Genomic DNA, 22,913 nt, shown 5'->3' on the forward strand with positions numbered 1-22,913 from the left:
CTCCCCAAACATAATAGTAAATCATTAAGTTGGTATTAATTGTGGGTAATTAGAGGCTGCAAACAGCTGATCTATAAGTCTGTAATCTATGATCTATAAATAGGCTACACTAAAGTATACGTTGTTTATGGCTCAATGGCTTTTTTGCCATTATCACAAGACCATACCAACTAAGAAATAAGGTGAGAATTAATTTCCAGTGAAAGCTAAGATTTCCTTGCAAACCAGAGCATGTGAGCAGAGCAGAGTGGGGAGTGGAGAGCAGCTTTCTTAAGATTCTGCTCTGCTTGCTCAGACCGCTCAGTGCTGCTCGCTCAACCCAGAATGCACTTTGTGATAAGCTGTTTGGAGAAACTGTGAAATAAGCAATACGTCTAAGGTTATGGAGATTAAACACTGTTTTAACTAAGTTGCAGACCTTATACATAAATTGACAGTAAAAATCAAAGTTAAGAACCAGGAAAAAAATAAAATGACGAATACCAAATATTCTTTTTCAGTTATTGCCTTTTATATACACTGATCAGCTATAACATTAAAACCACTTACAAGTGAATTGAATAACGTTGATTATCTCGTTACAGTGGCACCTGTCAAGGAGTGGGATATATTTATTAGGCAGCAAGTGAACAAACAGTTCTTGAAGTTGATTTGTTGGAAGCAGGAAAAATGGGCAAGTGCAAGGATCTGAGCGACTTTGACAAGGGCTAAATTGTGATGGCATGACGACTGGGTCAGAGCACTTTCAAAACTGCAGAGGCAGTTTGATGCTCTGAGAAATGTTCTGCAGGGAAACATTGAGTCCTGGCATTCATGTGGATGTTACTTTGACATGTACCACCTACCTAAACATTGTTGCAGACCAAGTACACCCCTTCATCTCAACGGCATTCCCTAATGGCAGTGGCCTCTTTCAGTAGGATAATGCACCCTGACAAACGGCAAGAATTGTTCAGGAACTGTTTGAGGAACATGACAAAGAGTTCAAGATTTGCCTCCGAATTCCCCAGATCTCAATCCGATCAAGCATCTGTACTATGTGCTAGGCAAATAAATCTGATACATGGAGGCCCCACCTCGCAAAAGGATCTACTGCTAACATCTTGGTGCCTTCAGAGGTCTTGTGGAGTCCATGCCTCGATGAGTCAGAGTTGTTTTATTGGCACAAGGGGTACAAAGGCAGGCCGTTTTAATGTTATGGTTGGTGCATGTGTGTGCATTCACATATAGTGATAGCTTGTTTACTCATTTTATTATTTATATCATAGGCATATCATATATTATTTAATTTTGACTAAAAAGGTGTTCTATAGTCACCAGCGTATTCACTGGAAGGGATTAGTGGAAGCAGGGTCGGCGCAAGGGCATTCGGAACGAGGGGGCCTCGATGTGTCACTGGGGGGGGGACACCTTGCCCACCTCACTAATAATTATTAATTATAATTTCAAATAATTAAGTGTTAATAAAGTACCATATATTTTCCTTATAATTGTGGATGCAGAGTGTTTGATCTGATTCCTTTCCCGCACCTCCCTGGTTAATTAAAGACTGTGGTTAAGCTGCCGCTCTTCCTGAACGTGCAGTTAATCTAGCTGCAAAAGCAAATTAACAATGATCATTTTAAATAAATAACAAAACCAAAAATTTATACTATTTCTGAGTTTACAGGCTAAACGTTTTTTGTTTATTTTTATTTTTATTTTTTTATAATTCTTTACATTATAAAATGGCAAAGTCGATCTTGTTTAAATACACATTGTAAAACATTAAACTGAATAAAAACACATTTACTAAAACATATTTTAAGAAACTATATGGTTGTTGTTGCTGCTGTAATTATTATAAATCTAACTAATTATATAAATCATAAATAATTTTATCAATTTAATAATTTTATAATTTTAAGTCTGACATAAAAATATTAATATTTTACTCCATCTTAAGGCTGAAGTAAAATGGACATTTCAAATTAATAGACAATCAAACCCATTCAGATCACTTCATAGGGACCTAGTCTATTCTCAAAATAAAGATAAATGAACTTTTATGGTAGAATTTTTAAGTTATTGCAATTAAAAGTTAGTAGATCTGTCAAAATAATTGTCAGAGGAGGCACTTTTTAATCTATTTTAAAATGGATATTTCAAATTGGTAGACAATCAAACCAATTCAGATCAGTTCGTAGGGACCTACTCTATGCTCACAATAAAGATCAGTTAAGGTGGTGGCGGCGGGTTAATTTTGGGTTGTGAGTAGTGTAAAGAGAGGCTCACATTTCATATTACCTTTGCCAAGTATTATTACATAAACAACAACAACAACAATAATAATAATAATAATAATAATAATAATAATAATAATAATAATACATTTTAGTCAACTTCTAGTCTTCATTCATAATCAGTATTCATGGTAAAACTAAATTAATTTACAAAAAATAGTTAATATAGGGCACAGTGGCGTGGTACTGAGTCCCAGCGGCTACAATTGCGTTCGGGGGAGTGAGGTGGGGTGCTTGCCAGAGGTGATGGGGCACAGTGATCTAGGTGGTCGGGCCGGGCCCTCTGGGGCCCCCCCGTGGCCGACGCTGAGTGGAAGTTTGTTAGGCCTCCGTCAAACCCTCCAGTCCAGGTGGTGGCGGTAACGCGCCCATTATCCGCTTCTCTAACCGCCAAAAAACACAGGAAGAAAAAGACACTGCAAATGCAAAAGCATTCTCGCCTGAGCACGTGAATTATTTTTATAATCTCCAAATATTTTTTTTCTGATAGAGTTTTATAGTTAGATTGGATCCAGTTAGAAATAAAATACACATTACTGTGTCTGTGGTTGAGGATTTAAAACTTCATTTTGCTTTAAAACCCTGAGGTAAGGTAAACCGACGCTGTGTGTCCGAATTCCAAATGGATCTCTACTTCACTGGTTAAGTGCACTACATAAGGAATTAAATAATAACGTGTACACCCTATGTAGTGCACTATTTATCTAACGAGGATAAATGTGTAATTCTGCCGGAGCGAGGCATTTGTGTATGTAGCTAACCCATTTATTTACATGTTTAAAGTATGAAGATGAAAACAATTAGTATTAACTTTTTATCATATATATATATATATATATATATATATATATATATATATATATATATATATAGATATATATATATAGATATAGATATATATATATATATAGATATATATAGACACACACATATATATATAAATTTAAGTAATGAGAGGAATATATACAGCTTTAATTATATTCCTCTTATTTCCTTTAATGTTTACTGAAATATCTAACATGTTGTTATTATTATTATTATTATTATTATTATTGATCTCTTTTCAGACCTGTTATAATGAGTTCAGCAGGAGACAGACCACACTTCTCCAGAAAGTCTCAGGCTGATGATCCTTCACAGGTAAAACTCAATGATGTGTCTAACAGTCTCAGGATTTATGTGAGAAAAGTCCACGGGGTGGAGCAGGACCTGGTTCAACTCCTCCTATAAATCTAACCTTAACCCCCAAGTGTTGGATTATATTTTCTAATATAAACTGTTACTGATTACGAACACTAACAGCTTTTCCTATGTACAGTTAGTGTTTGAATTTTAAAAAGAACTTCTCATGTTGCCTTCAAACCTACTGAAAGATCTGTTTTGCATACCAGTCCACTGAACTGTGTAGATTAGTAAATCCTTTTTGAATGTCAGGTCATAGTTTTAGATTTGAGATGCAGCTCAAGACAACAGTCACGATGACGACAATGTTTTAAAAGAGCTCATCGGTGTGTTTAATGCTGCTAATTCGCTAAACGTTTTACACTTAGACTTAGAAACTAGACAGAGAGGGATGCTCAGATCATTTCAGTTAGTGTTTGATTGCTAATCAACAATGTTATAATTTAATATAGTAAATTATCATTCAGGAGCTAGTCTGTGTTCAATTATATCATTAATATTTGATAAAAGTTCTGAGGTAATAGCTATTGGAGAGAAAAATATGATTAACATGTCACAATTGTAAAGAGATAGTGTTAGATTTCAAACTATATCATAATTGATTTAAATGAAAAAAATGTACTTGGTTGATGTACTTTGTTGAATAAGTTTTACTCTTGCTTTATCTTTAGCTGTCTGAGGACGTGAAAATAGAAACAGGCTCAGTGGAACATGCCCCCCCTGTGGACCAGCAGAATGGAGGAGTCCATATGAAGCTCACACCTCGTCAGTCTGCTTTCTACTGATATGAATTTATTTGAACTCTGTAAATGTCTCATTCTGGATTTCTGTGATGGATTTTTGTCAGTGTGTGTAAGAATCTCTGTTTTTGTGTGTGTGTATTTTAGAAGTCTGTGTGAAGAAAGAAGAGATGCTGGAGCTGAACATCTGCGACAGTGGAAACGACCTGAACAACATTCCTGAAGTTTCCTCCATTAAAGAGGAAGAAGCTGACGATAAAGACTTCCTCTGTAAGACATGGGGCCACTCTGGAGCTCAGTAACACTCTCACTGATTATTCTACCCTACACACTATCTAAATGTCACTAAATGTCACTGACTAAATGTCCACTAGGGAGTCATTTATATATGAGCCTCTCTCTCTGATTATTTAGTTTAGATATTGGTCCAATCATTTTATAGCCGCTTAGCCCCACCCAGTCATTTTATAACAGCGTAGCCCCTCCCAGTCATTTTATTGCAGCTTAGCCCCGCCCGGTCATTTTACAGCTGGTTAGCCCTACCCAGTCATTTTATAGCAGCTTAGCCCCATCCGGTCACTTTATAGCAGCTTAGCCCTGCCTGGACATTTTACAGCAGGTTATCCATTTTCAGACCTGCCAAATTTTTAACATCAGAGTACACTGATACAAGTTATCACTTAAAATACACCAACAGTAAAAGAGCATGACCTAAAGTTAAGAAGCAAAACCTCAGCAATGGCTTGACTTATTACCTTCAAATTTAGAATATCTCCGTGGATGCAAGTGGTGATCGTCCCTATGGCTTTTAGTCTTCTTCTGTCTCTAAGGGTGGTGACAGAAAGTGCTTGGCCCCCTTAATCGCTGCTTTCAGGTATATTTCATCTTAAGGCTTGGCAGGTTTGATAAACACACACTATTATTATTACTAGATAAACGAAGACAATGTAGGATATGAGACCTTTTAAGTAGTGTTTACACTACGTTTGTACTGTTTATGCAGAAAATGTGGTTTCATTTTATATTTTCATTTAATATCAGTAATAAAAATGTAAAGACCAGTTTTTACGTTTTATTAATGCTTACAACTAAAAAATAGCTACAAATAAGTCAGCTGATGAACTGTAAATACCTTTCACTGCAGCTGTATGCAGTTTATTATTATTTGAAAATGGGCTGGATTGCAGACTGGACATGCAGTTATGTTAATTCTACAGAAGCTGTAAGTCTTATAGCTCGAGGGTCCTGGGTTCAGTCCTGAGCATGGGTTTCTGTCTGTATGGTGTGGTCTCTCATGTTCTCCTTGCATGTATGACTCGGAGAACTCAAAAGTGGCTCTACTGTGACATTTGCAACTCCTTTTTAAAACTTGTGTCTAATTCCAGATTTCTAAATAATTTTGGAGATCGTTTCTTCCAGTTATGTTTTCTCTCCTTCCAGACTGTGAAGTTTGCAAATCCTTCTTCTTCAAAAAGTGTGAGGTTCACGGGCCGGCACTCTTCATCACTGATACTCCTGTTCCCATGGGGGTCGCTGACCGAGCCAAACAAACTCTTCCTCCTGGTCTGGAGGTTCAGAAGTCCGGTATTCCTGATGCAGGCCTGGGAGTGTTTAATAAAGGGGAGACTGTACCAGTTGGTGCACACTTCGGACCCTACCAAGGAGAGCTGGTAGACCGAGAGGAAGCTATGAACAGTGGCTACTCATGGGTGGTGAGTTATTTTAAATGTATTATAATTACTAAAATAGGATTTTGGGTACCAAGTGTGCTTGCAGAAAGGTTACTGATTTTGCCCTGGAGCTTGATGGCTGTTTGGTGGAACCTGTAAAGCTACTTTATGCTTTTATAACCTTTTCTGCATTGAAGTCCTGCTTATGATGTTTAAATCCCTGAAAGGTTTAGCTACTGGCATAACTTGCGAACCTCTTGTAGCATGGAATTTTATTTCCAGAAGATATTGGGAATGTCATTTTTCTTTAATGAACACAAGAAACTGACAAGAAACTTGGAACATTTAAGTTACGTACTTGGGCTATAAAGCAGTGGTGTGTAGACTGAATGCAAAAATGCCTGGTGTAATAGATGCTGCCTCCAAAATTTGCTAAAATCTGTACACTCTACCCTAGAAAATCACTAATTGGGTGAGTGGCCACATGGGACACCATGTGCTTTCAGCGTGAACCTAAGCTGCAAGTAAAAGGAGGAGGAGGAACCTGGCAAGCTAGATATCTTCTTGATTTCGCTAAATAAACGTGTTGTCAATACCCATACAGTGCTGTGAAAAAGTATTTCCTGATATCTTCTGTTTTTGTGTGTATCTCATACTAAAAAGTTTTAGATCATCAAACGAAATACAACATAAAACAAATGCAACTTGTGTAAACACACAACAGTTTTTATTTTTTTATTTTTTTATTGACGCAAAAAAAGTTATCCAACACCTATCACCCATGTAAAAAACTAATTGTCCCCTATATTGCCCCTTATTTGCTGTGCCACCTTTAGCAGCTATAACTGCAACCAAAAGCTTCCGATAACTGGAGATCAGTCTTTCACTTACTTCTAGGACTAAGATTTACTTCTACGCTTTGGATGGTTGTCTTGCTGCATAATCCAGTCGTGCTTGAGTTTCATCTTACGGACTGAAGACTGGACATTCTCCTTTAGGGTTTTCTGGTAGAGAGCAGAATTCATGTTTCTCTCAATTACTGCAAGTTGCCCAGGCCCTAAAACAGCAAAGCATCCCCACACCATCATACTTCCACCACCATGCTTGACCGTGGGTATGATGTTCTTTTCATGGAATTCTGTGTTTGGTTAACGCCTGATGTAACTGGACCCCTGTCTTCCAAACAGTTCCACTTTCGGTTCATCAGTCTATAGAACATTCTCCCAAAAGGTTTGAGGACCATCACGGTGTGTTTTGGCAAAATTAAGAAGAGCCTTAATGTTCTTCTGGGTTAGGAGTGGTTTTCACCTCGCCTCTCTTCCATGGATGCCATTTCCTCCAGTGTCTTTCTGATAGTTAAGTCATGAACAGTGTCCTTTAATGATGCAAGAGAGTCCTGTAGTTCCTTTGATGTTTTCCTTGGCTCTTTTGTGACTTCCTGGATGAGTAGTTGCTGTGCTTTTGGAAGAATTTTGGAAGGTTTGCCACTTCTTGGAAGGTTCACTACTGAGTTTTTCCATTTGGAGATAATGACCCTCACTGTGGTTCTTTCGAGTCCCAGAGCCTTTGAAATAGCAATGTAACCCTTCCCAGACTGACGGGAATCAGGCCTAGTTGTGTCTAGTCCAGCTGAACCCCATTACGAATTCTGTTTCATAGATTTGGGGAATTAGTAACTATGGTGGCAAATACATTTTCACACTGACCCAGTTGGTATTGGATAACTTTTTTGCTTCAATAAATAACATAAGGATTGAAAAACTGTATTTCGTGTTTACTCAAGTTGTCTTTGTTTTATCTTAGATTTTCTTTAAATTTCTGAAACAATTTTAGTATGAGATAACAGAAACAGAAGAAATGAGGATGGGGGCAACTACTGCACTGTATTTTCCCACTGAGAATCAGAGATGAGTCTCTCTCCAATTAGAAGTCCCTTATTGTGAATTATAGGTGAAGGAGTGTGCCAACTACAGGGAATATTATAATGCGCTTCTTCTAACTTCCATGTATGTATTTTTTAAATAAAAATTTTCGCATTAATTTTGCTGCCTTGAGCGGTCTTCATTTTGTCTTACACCATCCACTTTAATAGGAACACCTGTACACCTGCTCATTTATGCAGTTATCCAATCAGCACAATGCATATAATCATGCAGGTACATGTCAAGAGTTGCAGTTGATGTTGAGGATGGCCCCACATGGACAGCCTAAAGATCAATGAGATTACTGAGGACAGTACCACTTAAAAAGCATGAAGATGGCTTTAGGACTGCAATTTCCACAAACAGTTTTGCACTCATCTCCATCACTGAACAGTTGATTACTTCAACAAAGTAGTCTTCATGATAAAACTAATGCATTTCATGGTTACACGGTTGCTGAAACTGCTGATTTTCCAGGATCTTCACACACAACAGTCTCTAGAGTTTACACAGAATGGTGCAAAAAAACATTGAGTGAGCGACAGTTCTGTTGGTGGAAACGACTTGTTGGTAAGAGAGGTCAGAAGAAAATATATATAATTTTTTTTTGTGCAGATATCCAGGAGTGGGCAGCGTGAGGAATACATAGATGCCAAGAGAGAGATGTATGCTAACTGGATGAGGTAAAGAATACTCGTTTTTGGGAACAGTCTTGTCATTCACACCTCCACCATGATTACTCTCACTTTGTATAACTGATTTTTGATATTTTTTCTTTTCAAATTTTTTTTTTGCTGTTTCTGACACCATGCATCATTCTCTCAGGTATGTGAATTGTGCTCATAATGATGGCGAGCAGAATCTTATGGCATTTCAGTATCAAGGGGGAATTCTGTATCGATGCTGTCGACCCATTAATCCAGGACAGGAGCTCTTGGTGTGGTATGAAGCAGACTATGCTGAAGATCTCGGCCCTGCATTTGACAACCTCTGGAACAAAAAGTGCACCACAAATGGTAAAGTCTAGGGATTTTATGATAAATATTTGGACTTAAGAACAGACTTTATGATTTAAAACCTAAGTATTGTGTCTGTTATGTCTTAGCTTGGATGAGATAAAGGTAGCTTTATACTTCAAGGGTCTCCTGAACAAGAAAACAGAACCACTGAGCTAGAACTCTGTTCCATTTTCATTTCTACTAACTGAAACAAGCAATGTGAATGATACAGGATGCTTCTGCACCTGTAAACAGTTTAGAAACTTAGACTGTAGCGAAATGACTGATCTATAAAGTAATACACGTATATAATGTACAGTCTGGAGAAATACAGTGGTCAGAGCTTTGCAAACCTGTCCTGTATTCTGTAGAGCTCAACAGTAAGGTTCCAGTAAAAAAAAAATGCAATTCATTTTTCTTAATCTTAAACCTGATAAGATTGACTTAACTTTTAGTAATTTCAGTACTGTATGAGCCAGAATCCCAAAGCAAAACCCAGCAGCCAGTGTCATCACCTTAATCATGAAAATATGTGGCATAAAAATTTGTCATACCACCTTACGTTGTATGAAAATGGCATAATATCCTATGGACAATAGTATGTCAACATCCTTCCTAAATATTGAGCTCAGGTATTTCAGCCGCACTCATTGCTAACAGGTGCATAAAATCAAGCACATAGCCATGCAGTCTCCTGTGTCAAGCATTGGCAGTAGGAATGGGTTGTACTGAATAACTCAGTGGCTTTAAACATCGCACTGTCATAGGATGTCACCTTGTTTATGAAAGTTCTGCCCTGCTGGATCTGCTCTGGGCAGTGTAGGGTACTTAGCCAGCAGTGGGCAGAGCACAGAGACACAGGAGGCTGTTTAAGTGTCACACGTGGAAAGTTTATTTAAAGTCCGTGAGGGGGTGTGTGCAAAAGTGATGCCGTGGGGTGAAGTGCTCAGGTGCTGGGGTCGCCCGTGGGGCTGTCGGGGCCATGCTGGGGGTTTCCCGAGCAGCTGGGATCCCATTCTGCAGCCAGGCATCGCCGCGGGTGCAGGCAGGGGGCGGAGACTTCTGTTGCGACGGAATCCTCTGCAAAAAAAAAAAAAAAACACAAGAAATTAGCATGCATGCCTTGGGAGCCCTCTCTCCCTTTGCTAGCGGAGGATGGCCTTTTTATACTCTTCCGTCGGCTGCTGGATGGTGGAAAGCTGCCGCGCTGATCATCAGCCGCCTGCCATTTCACAATAATAGAAATTAACTGCTGTGGCATCTCGGAACAACAACAGCTCAACCAAAAAACATTAGACCACGCAAACTGACAGAGTGGGATTGCCAAGTTTCTGCAGCATGTAAAAATTGCCTATCCTATGTTGCATCACTCACTACAGAGTTCCAGTCTGCCTCTGGAAGCAACATTAGGACAAGAACTGTGATTGGGAGCTTCATAAAATGGGTTTCCACTGCTGATCTGGCAGTCTGATGGTTTAGTGAATGCCAGAGGAACGCTACCCACTGGAATGCATCGTGCCAACAGTTTGGAGGAGGAAGGATAATGGTGTGAAGATGTTTTTCAGTGTTTGGGCCCTTTAGTTCCAGTGAAGGGTAATGTTATCTGATGAGCCAAAAAAGTTCTGGAACAATGATTAACCTCAGTGATGGAAAGGCCAAAGTGTGCAGAAAGAAAGGATCTGCTCATGATCCAAAACATACAGTCTTGTGAAAAACTATTTGACCAATAATGATTTCTTCTGTTTTTGTGTATCTCATATACTAAATTGTTTCAGAAATTAAAATAAAATCTAACATAAAACAAACGCAGCCTGAGTAAACACAAAATAAAGTTTTTATATGATGTTATTTACTGAAGCAAGAAAGTTATCCAATACCAACTGGGCTTGTGTGAAAATGTACTTGCCCCCATAGTTACTAATTCCCCAAATGTATGAAACTGCATTCATAATGGGGTTCAGCTGGACTAGATGCAACCAGGCCTGATTACTGCAAACCGTGTTCAATCAAATCAACACTTAAATAGAACTTTTTGAACAGCATGAAGTTGTTTAAAAGGTTTTACCAGTAACACACTATGCCAAAGTTGAAAGAAATTCTAGAAATCATGAGGAAGAAGGTGATTGAAATGCATCAGTCTGGAAAGGGCTACAAGGCTATTTCAAAGGCCCTGGGACTCTAAAGAACCTCAGTGAGAGCCGTTATCTCCAAATGGAAAAACTTGGCACAGTAGTGAACCTTTCCAGAAGTGGCCAATCTTCCAGAATTCCTCCACAAGCACAGCAACGACTCATCCGTGAAGTCACAAAAAGGCCAAAGACAACATCAAAGGACCTACAGGCCTCTCTTGCATCAATACAGGTCGCTGTTCATGACACGACTCTCAGAAAGACACTGGGCAAAAATGGCATTCATGGAAGAGTGGCAAGGTGAAAACCACTGCTAACCCAGAAGAACATTAAGGCTCATCTGAATTTTGCCAAAACACACCTAGATGATCCTCAAACCTTTTGAGAGAATGTTCTGTGGGTAGATGAGTCAAACATGGAACTGTTTGGAAGATGGTTATTTCTTTTAAAGGTGGCACAAACAGATTTTAAGTTTAAGGGGCAAATAGTTTTCCACATTGGGGATAGATGTTGGATAACTTTTTGCTTCAATAAAAAATTTATTAAAACTGTTGTGTGTTTATTCAGGTCGCCTTTGTTTTATGTTGTATTGCATTTCAAGATCTTAAACTATTTAGTATGAGATGTACACAAAAACTGAAGAAATCAGGGTCAGGGCAAATACCTTTTCAAATGCACTGTACAAGCTCATTAGTCAAGCACAGTGAAGTTAGTGCCATGGCTTGCATGGCTGCTTCTGGAACAGGCCCGCTAATCTTTATTGATGATGCAACTCATGATGGAAGCAGTAGAATTAATTCAGAAGTCTACATATATATTCTGTCTGCAAGTTTACAGAGAAATGCATCCAATTTAATTGAGAGGAACATCACGCAGAAAGACAATGACAGGCAAACTGCCAACATAACAAAGGACTTCATGTGGAAAAAGTGGAAGATTTTAGACTGACCAAGTCAATCACCAGCTCTTAAACCAATTCAATAGCATTTCACCTCCTTTGGACAGTGGGGAAGTCATAAGGACTTGCATGGGAAGATAGACGCTCCCATCCTCCACGAGCCTCCCAGCTATGGGTAAATAGTAAAGACTGGACTTGGCAATCTGCACGGAAGAACCACTTAACCGGCCAACGGGCAGAAAGGCGATTCCCAGCAAAGTGTCGTGGAGCGCTTTAAGAGCATGGTGAGTCACAAAGGTCGTCAAGGTCATCCACTGCACTAAACTCCGACTCCAGCCGTCTTGACCGTCTTGCTGTTGGACCCAGTTGGTTTTGGGCGAGAGGTTGAGGAAATGCGCAACTCTTCCTCACTTTACCAAGTCACCGCGCAAGTCATTTTGTCATCTACCATCCATCCTAACCACCAAATCCTGTGGCGACAGGCAAGCAACGAAGCGGCAGGTGTGGGTACACTGGCAGCTGTAGCCGCAACCCTGCACACAGGCGGCCCAGGCCATATGGTCGTTCTTCACGAAAGGGAGCAGCAGTGAAGTCCGGCAGCCCCCTGAATAGGTGAACTTTGTGAAAGGGGCTCTGGGTACACCTTTTTCTGGAGTGGTCGAGATAACAACGCACGCCGTGAAGCTGGTGTCATTTTTGCAGTAAAATCCGCGCTGATTGGCAAGTTGGCAGGCCTTCCTAAGGAAGCCAACGACAGGCTCATGACCATGAAACCCCCCCTCCTGTCTGGAAGAAAGCACCTTACAATCATCAGCTGCTGTGCGCCAACCATGACCAACCCAGATGAAGTGAAGGCCAAGTTCTACGAGGACCTCCACTCTGTCATTGCTGATGTTCCTAGAACAGACAAACTCTCCATTCTAGGCGGCTTTAACGCGAGAGTCAGCAATAACAGCTCTGCCTGGGATGGTGTGCTAGGAAAGCACGGGGTGGGTCACTGCAACAGCAATGGTCTCCTTTTGCTTCAGACTTGCACCGGACATGAACTGCTGATTACCAACACAGTATTCCGCCTCCCAACCCGTAATCGGACGTCGTGGTTACACCCTTGCTCAAAGCATTGGCACCTCCTCGACTACGTCATCGTCAGGAAGAGGGACAGGCAGGATGCACGTGTGACCAAGTCCATGTGTGGAGCCGAATGCTGGACAGACCACCGTCTCATCACCAAGCTCAACATCTGTATCCAGCCAAAGAGACGCCCACAGGGGAAAAAGGCCCCTAAGCATGTAAACATTACAAAGATGAAGTGTGGTAGAACCAAGCAGTCTTTAATGGATGCCCTGGACGATTGTCTGGAATCCACCTCTCTGGACAGCCAGAACGTGGAAGCTGACTGGGCGGCTCTCAGAGAACTGGTCTACGACACAGCTGCTGATATTCTGGGTCTTTCAACCAGAAAGCCCAAAGATTGGTTTGACGAGAACAGCGAAGACATTAAGCAGTTGCTGAACGAGAAACACCATCTCCATCAAACCTACCCCAACAACCCTACGTATACCTCCAAGAAACATGTGTACAAAAGCGTACGCAGATTGGTACAGCAGAGACTCTGCCAGATACAAGACACATGGCTGAGCAACAAAGCTGATGAGATCCAAGGCTATGCAGACAGGCGTGACATGAAGAGATTCTATGACGCTTTGAAAGAAGTGTACGGACCCACGTCATCAGGCTTATGTCCTCTCCTCAGCGCAGATGGGTATACATTGATCACTGATGAGAAGAAGATTCCCGAACGTCCTGAACCCACCTTCAGCCATCAATGATGAAGCCATCGGATGTCTCCCCGAAATACCCATCAATGAAGCACTGGATGATCCTCCAACCTTGCTTGAGACCCAGAAAGCGATATGTCTCCTCTCCAGTGGCAAAGCTCCCTGCTCAGGCTCCAACCCAGCAGAGGTCTACAAGGAAGGAGGCATAGCTCTAACACAGAGGCTTCATCAACTCTTCCTACTGATGTGGCAACAAGAGATGACCCCCCAGGATGTCAAAGATGCCTCCATTATACATTTGTACAAGAGCAAAGGAAACCGCCAGTCCTGCGACAACCACCGTGGCATATCCTTACTATCCATTTTAGGCAAGATTGTTGCCCGGGTTCTGCTGAAGCGCCTGATTGCTCACCTCGACCAAGGGCTTCTACCAGAGAGCCAGTGTGGATTCCGGAAAGAGCGCGGTACCATCGACATGGTGTTTGCAGCACGGTAGCTACAAGTGAAATGTATGGAACAGAACGCTGACCTCTTCTCTACCTACGTCGACCTGACCAAGGCCTTTGACACTGTCAGCAGAGAAGGCCTTTGGAAAATCATGACCAAGTACAGATGCCCAAGGAAGTTCATAGCCATTGTGCAGCAATTCCATGACGGCATGCAGGCAAGAGTTCCAGCCAATGGAGAAGCGTCTCAGCCATTCCCAGTTTCCAGTGGCGTCAAGCAGGGTTGTGTCCTGGCGCCGTCCCTGTTCAGCCTCATGTTCTCCGCAATGCTGACTGGCGCCTTTAGAGACGGTTATGTTGGGATAGGCATCAAGTACCGCATGGATGGTAATCTGTTCAACCTCAGGAAGCTCCAAGCGAAAACCAAGGTTTCGACAGACATCATCAGGGACTTCCTTTTTGCTGATGACTGTGCCCTTAACGCTAGCACAGAAACGGACATGCAATGCAGTGTTAACAGGTTCTCCAGTGCCTGCACAAACTTCGGTCTCACCATCAGCACCAAGAAGACTGAGGTCATGCATCAGCCAGCCCCAGGGAAGCCCTATACAGAGCCCAACATTACTGTCAATGGTCAGAGACTGAAAACAGTGACCAAGTTCACCTACCTCGGCAGTACATTGTCACAAAATGCTACAATAGATGATGAAGTTAAGGTCCGCATTGCGAGAGCCAGCTCAGCTTTTGGGAGACTGTATGCCAAGTTTTGGAACCGAAGAGTCATCACCATCCAGACCAAGCTGAAAGTGTACAGATTGCAGTTGTGCTCCCTACACTGCTGTATGCACGCGAAACATGGACAGTGTACCAACATCATGCCAGGAAACTGAACCATTTTCACACTAACAGTCTCAGGAAAGTACTTGGCATCAAGTGGCAGAACAAAATCCCAGACACTGTGGTTCTCAATCAGGCCTCCCTAGCATCTTCACCATCTTGATGATGACCCAGCTCCGCTGGGCAGGACATGTGGTACACATGACAGACCAGCGCCTACCAAAGAGAATTTTCTATGGCGAGCTCCAGCAAGGCCAGCGTTGCCAAGGAGGCCAAAAGAAATGCTTCAAAGATACCCTCAAAGCCTCACTGAAAGCGTTTAACATCAATCCTGCCTCCTGGGAACAGACTGTATTGGATCGTGACGCCTGGTGCTCCTTCATCCACAAGGGCTCTTTGCTGTGTGAGACAAATCGGACAGCTGCAGCTGAACGAAAGAGGCAAGCCAGAAAAACCCATGCCCGCAACCCTCCCGGAGACGTCCACCCCATCCCCTGTCCCACTTGCCATAGGACTTTCCGTGCAAAGATTCGCCTGACCAGCCATCTACACACACATCATCTCTGATGACAAAATGATCTTCGTCGCTACGACGGACAACCAAGAAGAAGACCTCCTGAAGGGAAAAACCCCCAAAACAAACAACTGAATGAAGTTGAGGTACAAGTAAGGTTATTCATATCTGCTCCAATACTTTTGCTCACCTAAAAACTGGGTGGGCTGCCAACAAAGGTGCCATGTTCTATGTTCTTTAACACATCTAGATGTAAATATCAAGAAATCACATTAAAAATGTAAATATCAAGAATATCATGCCCGTGAACCCCAGATCTGCTCCTTTACCTAAGGAAAAAAATTTACAAAATATTTGACTAAACAAACATGTTTCAGCCTAGACTGAAATACTGAGACTGTGTCTGATTCCCGAACACTAATTGGAAGGCTGTTCCATAACTGTGGGGCTTTGTAAAAGAAAGTTCTGTCCCTTGCTGTAGCCTTCACTATTTAAGGTACCAACAAAAGCCTGCGTCTTTTGATCGAAGTATGCGTGGTAGATTATAAAAGGCCAGAAGTTTGCTCAAGTACTCCAACGCACAACCATTAAGTTCTTTATAGATAAGTAGTAGTATTTTATAATAAATGCAAAATGTGATTAGGAGCCAATGCAGTGTGGATAAGGGTATGTGGTCATATTTTCTGGTTCTAGGAAGGACTCTCACTACTGCATTCGGGACTAACTGGAGCTTGTTTATGTATCTACTGGAACATCCATTGTGTAGTGACATTATACTTCTTATCTAAGCAATATTTCTGAGATGAAAGAAGGCTATGCTAGTAATATTATTTACATGAGCTTCAAATGAAAGTCTGAAGTGACACTAAGCTTTCTATCTGCATATCAGTCCTAGTACAATGACTCCTGTCTTGTCAGAATTAAAGAAGTTGGCTTTCCTGAAATATACAGCTGGGTGTCATCAGCATAACAGTAGAAGCTAATACCATGTTTACGAATAATTTTACACAGTGGCAGCATATGTAGAGAAAAAAGCAGTGGAGCTAAAACAGAACCTTATGGAACACCAAACTTTACCTTACTATGCGTAGTCACCATTTACACCTACAAATTTATAACGATCAGTCAAATAAGACCTGAACCAGGAGTGGATCATTCCCATAACTCCAACAACATTTCCTAGTGTATCAAGATGAATAGAATGATCAGTGGTGTCAAAATCTGCACTAAGGTCAAGCAACATAAGCAATGAGACACAACCCTGATCAGAGGTCAGTTGTGGGTAATTTACCACTTTAACCAGCACTGTCTCTGTGCTATGATGAGGCCTAAATCCTGACTGATAGATTTCATAAATGTTATTTCTATGTAGGTGAGCATAACTGCTTAAGAGAATCCTATATTGCCATGGCCTGAAAGGCTGTGGTGCAAAGAAGATGCTGCTACTCCAAGACTACTGTAGTACAAAAAGGTCTGCCTGAAGTTTGCAGGTCATAACCAGGAGGAAGACCAAACCTAGAGTAGTCTTACCTGGTCAGATAAAACAAAAAATTTTACTAAGTAATTTGGCCATAATGATCAGCACTGTGTATAGAGGAAAACAGTAAGGATTTAATCTTAAGTACACCATCCCAACTGTGAAGCATGGAGGTGGCAGCATCATATTGTGGAGGTGTTTTACTGGAAAAGAGACTGGTGCATTTCAGATAGATGGCATCTTGAGGATGGAGTATCATGTAAAATACCTGAAGACATCAGCCAAAACTTGGGTGCAACTGGGTCTTCTGGCAGGCCAATGATCCTAAGCATACCTCCAAAGTTGTACTAAAATGGCTTAAAGTTAACAATGTGAAAGTATTGGTGTGGCAATCACAGTGGTCATGACCGGAATCCCATAGAAAATCTGTGGTCTGAATGTAGGTCTAAGCAAGGTGGCCAACAAATTCTGATATAGTAAATAAAAATGCAAATGAATAGGTTTCTTAACTATTATTTTGAAATGAGCTCTACTGGAAATAAAGTAGATAACCTAATTGACTTAAGACAAGAAATGTATGGTAATGTGAACTGGGTCGAGTTGTGAAAAATTGAGTTTGAATGTCTTTAGACTAGGTGTATGTGACGTTTTCTTTTCAACTATATCTCTTTATAGAAGGCAGAGTACTCATTTGCAGAACGACCTTACTTGTCCTAAATCCTTCGCTTTTCTGATTATTACAAACTGTAAAAGAATATCAGCAGCATGTGGGCAGTTGTCAATTATAACTTACATAGAACCCTGCTAAAGAATACACTTTTTTAAATTTTAATATAATAGCAACTTATGTCAGACTGAGTCAGGTAAATCTTGTCTGACGGGTAAGTCTCAGCATATTTTATAGCTATTAAATCAAGTTGGTTAGTATATTTAAAATAGAGATACAGCAAAATGAAAATGTTTTAGGTGTTTTTTCTTTTGAGATTATAGCAGGGGCAGTTGCTATGTAGATATGTACTGTAAAATTGCTGGTCACTTGCTAGTTTTCTTTTATTTAGGGCATCATGTAGACATCTCAAACATGAGCTTGTTTTCTAAATATATTACAGAACTAGGAAATTCTCCTAGGCCTCAATGCTGTTAATGGTTCAAGAATTTTATGGCTTTATGACATTTCAATAACAGAGTTGTCCTTTGTTTTGTTTTTAATTTTGCTTTTCAATCACTTCTGGTCAGGTTTTATGTAGTACTGGATAATGTTGATTTGGCGGGGGGCAGTGATTGTTGATTGATTGATTTTCCAGTCTCCAGGGATGTGGTCCGTAGAACAAGTCCTGTGGAGGACCAGATAGGGACAGGCTAAATTATTTTATTTTAAATTACCATTAGCTCAGATGCTGATTACTAACAGTGGTCAGCAACAAACACGTCGAATTGTTGCAAATAACCTGCACATCTGTTTTGTGTAGCTCATAGAAATCATGGTATACAGATTTTAAATGTGTGAATTTATCCCAATTGAGCAAGCCGGTGGTAACGGTGGCAAGGAAAAACTCCCTAAGATGTTAAGATGTTGTATGTTGTAGAGCAGGGTCCAATATTATCCGTAAAGGGCCGGTGTGGGTGCAGGTTTTCAGGTTTTAAATATTCAGTAGTATGATAGACACCTGGCATGTTACAATGCATAGATTGTTATGGTCCCAACTCGAGTGGGCATCTCATCTGGGAGGCAGCGCTGCCTGTGTGAGAGTGCCTGTGTGAGAGTGCATGTACATCCACCAATGCATGTACCAGAAATCCCCCCAGTCCACCTCTTTCTTACTGTTGCATAAACAGTATCCTGTTTTATGCAACAGTGTCCTGGCAGACAGCACTCTCCCACAATCAAGTTCTTGCATGCTTGGTTGATTAGCATCGGTCCCTTACATATGGAAGGGTTCCAGTACTCTAGATTAGAGATGCCCTCTTGGTGACATTCCAGAAGGATTTTGTACTAAGGTGTTTCCCTCCCCCTAAGGCAGGGTAGCTGCCACCTGCCCGTAGATTGTGTGGTTCCTGGTCATTTAGGTTCACTGGTCCCAGGAGGTTTTGTCTCTTGATGATTGGCCCTAATTTGACTGGGCAAGTGAATGAAGCTCTCCCACATGTGGACTGCCATGAGTTCATCTGTCTGACTCCAGCAGAAACCATACACAGGAGCTGGTTGAACTGCTATCATGGTGGACTGGCTTTCAGTGGCAAACCTGTAGTATGTTAATTGCATCTCACTGGTGAGGTAGATCAGCTTTGTAAGTGCACTGATCTGGCTGCATTACTGTGATGAGCAAGTAACATTTTGAGGGATTCCAGCAAAAAGTGTTTATTTAATTAATGAATAAATGAATGTTTATCACGTTCACCACACCAGCTTAATAACAGAAAAACTGTTCCAACTACTTGGTGCAGATCCTGTGTAGCAGCTGACATCATGTACTAATGTTTTGTTACTTTAGTTAGAGTATGCAGAGACATTTTTATGTTTTTTATGAGAATATTTGTTTGTCTTTGCTCATCAATAATTCAAAGAATCCGAGTTATATTTATCATCAGTTTAGAATTTCGCCAATAATAATAACATGGAAGTGTATACTCCTCAAATATTGGGAGAGTTCCTAACATTAGTTTTATAATTTTGTTGCATTTCTCATATTTTCTCTTTCACTGCTCCAGAAGTAAACAACGGTTTGTTGCAAGTCTTCTTCTCCTGCTGCTTTTGTCCACTTTCCTATGCATCGCAAATTTATCTCAACAAACACATCAAGAGATGCCACTATGAGGAGTTTGTGAGACTGCAGAAATCAGCAGAGATTAAACATGAAATTCATATGCCCACAAATGACTCCAGTACTCAGCAAACATCATCTCATGCTCTCAGTTCTGACACCTCTCAGAAAGAAATGCAGAAGGAAATAATCCACTGCTCAGATGGTGGAAAGCGTTTGACTAATCTGATTCTTCTCAAAACACATCAACATAGTCAAACAGGAGAGAACCCACATCACTGCTCACAGTGTGAAAAGAGTTTTAATCAAAAGGTTGATCTTCAGCTGCACCAGCGCATTCACAAACGACAGAAGCTGCATCACTGCTCACAGTGTGGGAAGAGTTTTACTGATCAGAGTAATCTCCTACAACATCAGCGCATTCACACAGGAGAGAAGCCGCATCACTGCTCACAGTGTGGAAAGAGTTTTACTCATCAGAGTAATCTCCAACGACATCAGCGCATTCACACAGGAGAGAAGCCATATGAATGCTCACAGTGTGGAAAGAGTTTCTCTCAACATAAAAATCTCCAAGCCCATCAGCGCAGTCACAAAGGAGAGAAGCCGTATCACTGCTCACAGTGTGGAAAGAGTTTTACTCATCAGAGTACTCTCCAACGACATCAGCGCATCCACACAGGAGAGAAGCCATATGACTGCTCACAGTGTGGAAAGAGTTTTACTCATCACAGTACTCTCCAACGACATCAGCGCATCCACACAGGAGAGAAGCCGTATCACTGCTCACATTGTGGAAAGAGTTTCTCTCAACAGAGTAATCTCCAACAACATCAGCGCAGTCACACAGGAGAGAAGCCGTATCACTGCTCACAGTGTGGAAAGAGTTTCTCTCAACAGAGTAATCTCCAACAACATCAGCGCAGACACACAGGACAGAAGCTATATCACTGCTCACAGTGTGAGAAGAGTTTTACTCATCAAAGTAATCTCCAGCTACATCAGCACATTCACACAGGAGAGAAGCCACATCACTGCTCACAGTGTGGAAAGAGTTTTACTACTTTGAGTAATCTCCAGGTACATCAGCGTATTCACACAGGAGAGAAGCCATTTCACTGCTCACAGTGTGGAAAGAGTTTCTCTCAACAGAGTCATCTTCAACAACATCAGCGCGTTCACACAGGAGAGAAGCCGTATCACTGCTCACATTGTGGGAAGAGTTTTACTCATCAGAGTACTCTCCAACGACATCAGCGCATTCACACAGGAGAAAAGCCGCATCACTGCTCACAGTGTGGGAAGAGTTTTACTTTCCAGAATAATCTCCAGCTACATCAGCGCATTCACACAGGAGAGAAACCATATCACTGCTCACACTGTGGAAAGAGTTTTACAACTCAGAGTAATTTCCAACGACATCAGCGTAGTCACACAGGAGAGAAGCCGTATCACTGTTCACATTGCGGGAAGAGTTTCTCTCAACATAGACGTCTCCAAGTCCACCAGTGCATTCACACTGGAGAGTAGTTTTAAGACCCACAAGTACACTAACCGAACCATTATATTATTTTAATAACTTGTCAAATGCAATAACTTTTTCTTAAATTATCTGTATCAACTGTATTTTTGCCTTCTCAGTTTTCTGTGGAAGCCAAAGTATGCAATGTTATTGCAATGATTAATTTTCTTATTTTGTTTGCTTTTCCTCATAAATAGCCATAACATTAACGCATAACTTCTGAACAGATGATTTATATGCAACATTGTCAGTGAAGTAACTAGTGGAGGATAAGAATAAAGCAGAGCCAAGCAGAGGGAGGTCCCTAAGACACCATAATCTTCAATTATCACTAAATGCATATCAATAAAGTGGAAATTGTACAAACATCTCAGGCCACCAGAACTCATTTTGCCCATGCTCAATTTCCTCTACCCATTTGAATATAGAATGCCAAGTGTTTGCTGCCAAAACTGGGTGGTTTTTAGACTGCATGCATCTGAATCCCAGACATTGGTAGAAAGGATGCTGAGGTTTGTTTATGCATACAGCAGGGCACTAAACTTTACAGTAGTTCAAGTTCTTTACAATAATCCAACTTTTATACTCACATTTCTTACTTGGAACAAAAACTTTATCTTTGCTGTGTAAAAGAAAATTCCTAGCCATGGAGTCTTTGGTATCCTAAATGCCACTTGCTAACCTAGAGACCTATGTTAAAAAAAAATTAACAAAAGTCTTGACTAGACAAACGTTTCAGCCAAGACTGAAACATATAGACTGTGTCTGAGTCCCAAACACTAATTGGAAGGCTGTTCCATAACTGTGAGGCTTTGTAAGAGAAAGCTCTGCCCCCTGCTGTAGCCTTCACTATTTAAGATACCAACAAAGAGCCTGCAACTTTTGATCGATGTAGGCACTGCAGATTATAAAAGACCAGAAGTTCACTCAGGTACTGCAACGCACAACCATTAAGTGCTTTATAGATCAGTAGTAGTATTTTATAATAAATATGAAATATGATTGGGAGCTAATGCAGTGTGGATAAGATAGGGCTGATGTGGTTATATCTTCTGCATATAGTAAGGACTCTTGCTACTGCATTCTGGACTTACTGGAGCTTGTTTCTGCATATACTGGAACATCCAGATCCCAAGGCATTACAATCATCCAACCTAGAGGCAACAAAAGAATGAACTAACTACATTTCTTATCTTAGCAATAGTTATGAGATGAAAGAAGGCTATCCTAGTAATGTTATCTACGTGAGTTTCAAATGAAAGGCTGAATTAACACCAAGGTCTTTTAATGCTGCACATGATGAAACAGAAAGGCCATCTTGAATTACTATGTAATCGGAAAGGTGCATGTGGTCCTAGTACAAGTGCTCCTCTTGTCAGAATTAAAGAAGGATGCGGTTTTGCTGAAACAGTGGAAGCTAATACCATGTTTATGATTAAGTTTACCCAGAAGTAGCTTGTCGTATCTGAAATGACTAGGGGTGCCGAGTGCCTTTTCAAATAATCAAACAATTATTCTAAACTTGCTGCTCAAATAAAGCCACGAACATGGAAGGTGAGAGAAGCAAAAGTTCAGTTTTATTGTCTTGATAGCAGCATGAGATCCAAACAGTGAGACATCCCAAAGTGATCTGATCTCTGATCTGTGTTTCTTCCCCTTTTATACAGTTCAGTGTCTCTGGTCTACGCCCCTTTTCTTACTTCCACCAATTCTTCTAGTAAATCCCATTATGTTCCGTTTTTCTCCTTTTGAAATC

General features: G+C 40.8%; 1 protein-coding gene across 3 annotated transcripts in view; it reads left to right on the plus strand.

Moving 5' to 3' along the window:
- Positions 1–2,485: 2,485 nt before the first annotated feature.
- LOC128609273 (zinc finger protein OZF) overlaps positions 2,486–22,913 on the plus strand; it is a 33,190-nt gene continuing 12,762 nt past the window's right edge. The window contains exons 1-8 of one of the 3 annotated variants that reach the window (XM_053627791.1): positions 2,486–2,869; positions 3,350–3,422; positions 4,136–4,229; positions 4,352–4,474; positions 5,645–5,916; positions 8,412–8,479; positions 8,622–8,812; positions 19,583–21,161. In XM_053627791.1, the coding sequence (XP_053483766.1) occupies positions 3,360–3,422; positions 4,136–4,229; positions 4,352–4,474; positions 5,645–5,916; positions 8,412–8,479; positions 8,622–8,812; positions 19,583–21,161 (2,390 nt within the window). In that variant the 5' untranslated portion in view covers positions 2,486–2,869; positions 3,350–3,359. Of the gene's footprint in view, positions 2,870–3,349; positions 3,423–4,135; positions 4,230–4,351; positions 4,475–5,644; positions 5,917–8,411; positions 8,480–8,621; positions 8,813–19,582; positions 22,912–22,913 lie in introns of those variants that run through there. The other 2 variants (XM_053627787.1, XM_053627788.1) reach the window with 2 other exon arrangements.

The sequence above is a fragment of the Ictalurus furcatus genome, chromosome 6 (assembly GCF_023375685.1).
Source record: "Ictalurus furcatus strain D&B chromosome 6, Billie_1.0, whole genome shotgun sequence".
Lineage (NCBI taxonomy): Eukaryota > Metazoa > Chordata > Actinopteri > Siluriformes > Ictaluridae > Ictalurus > Ictalurus furcatus.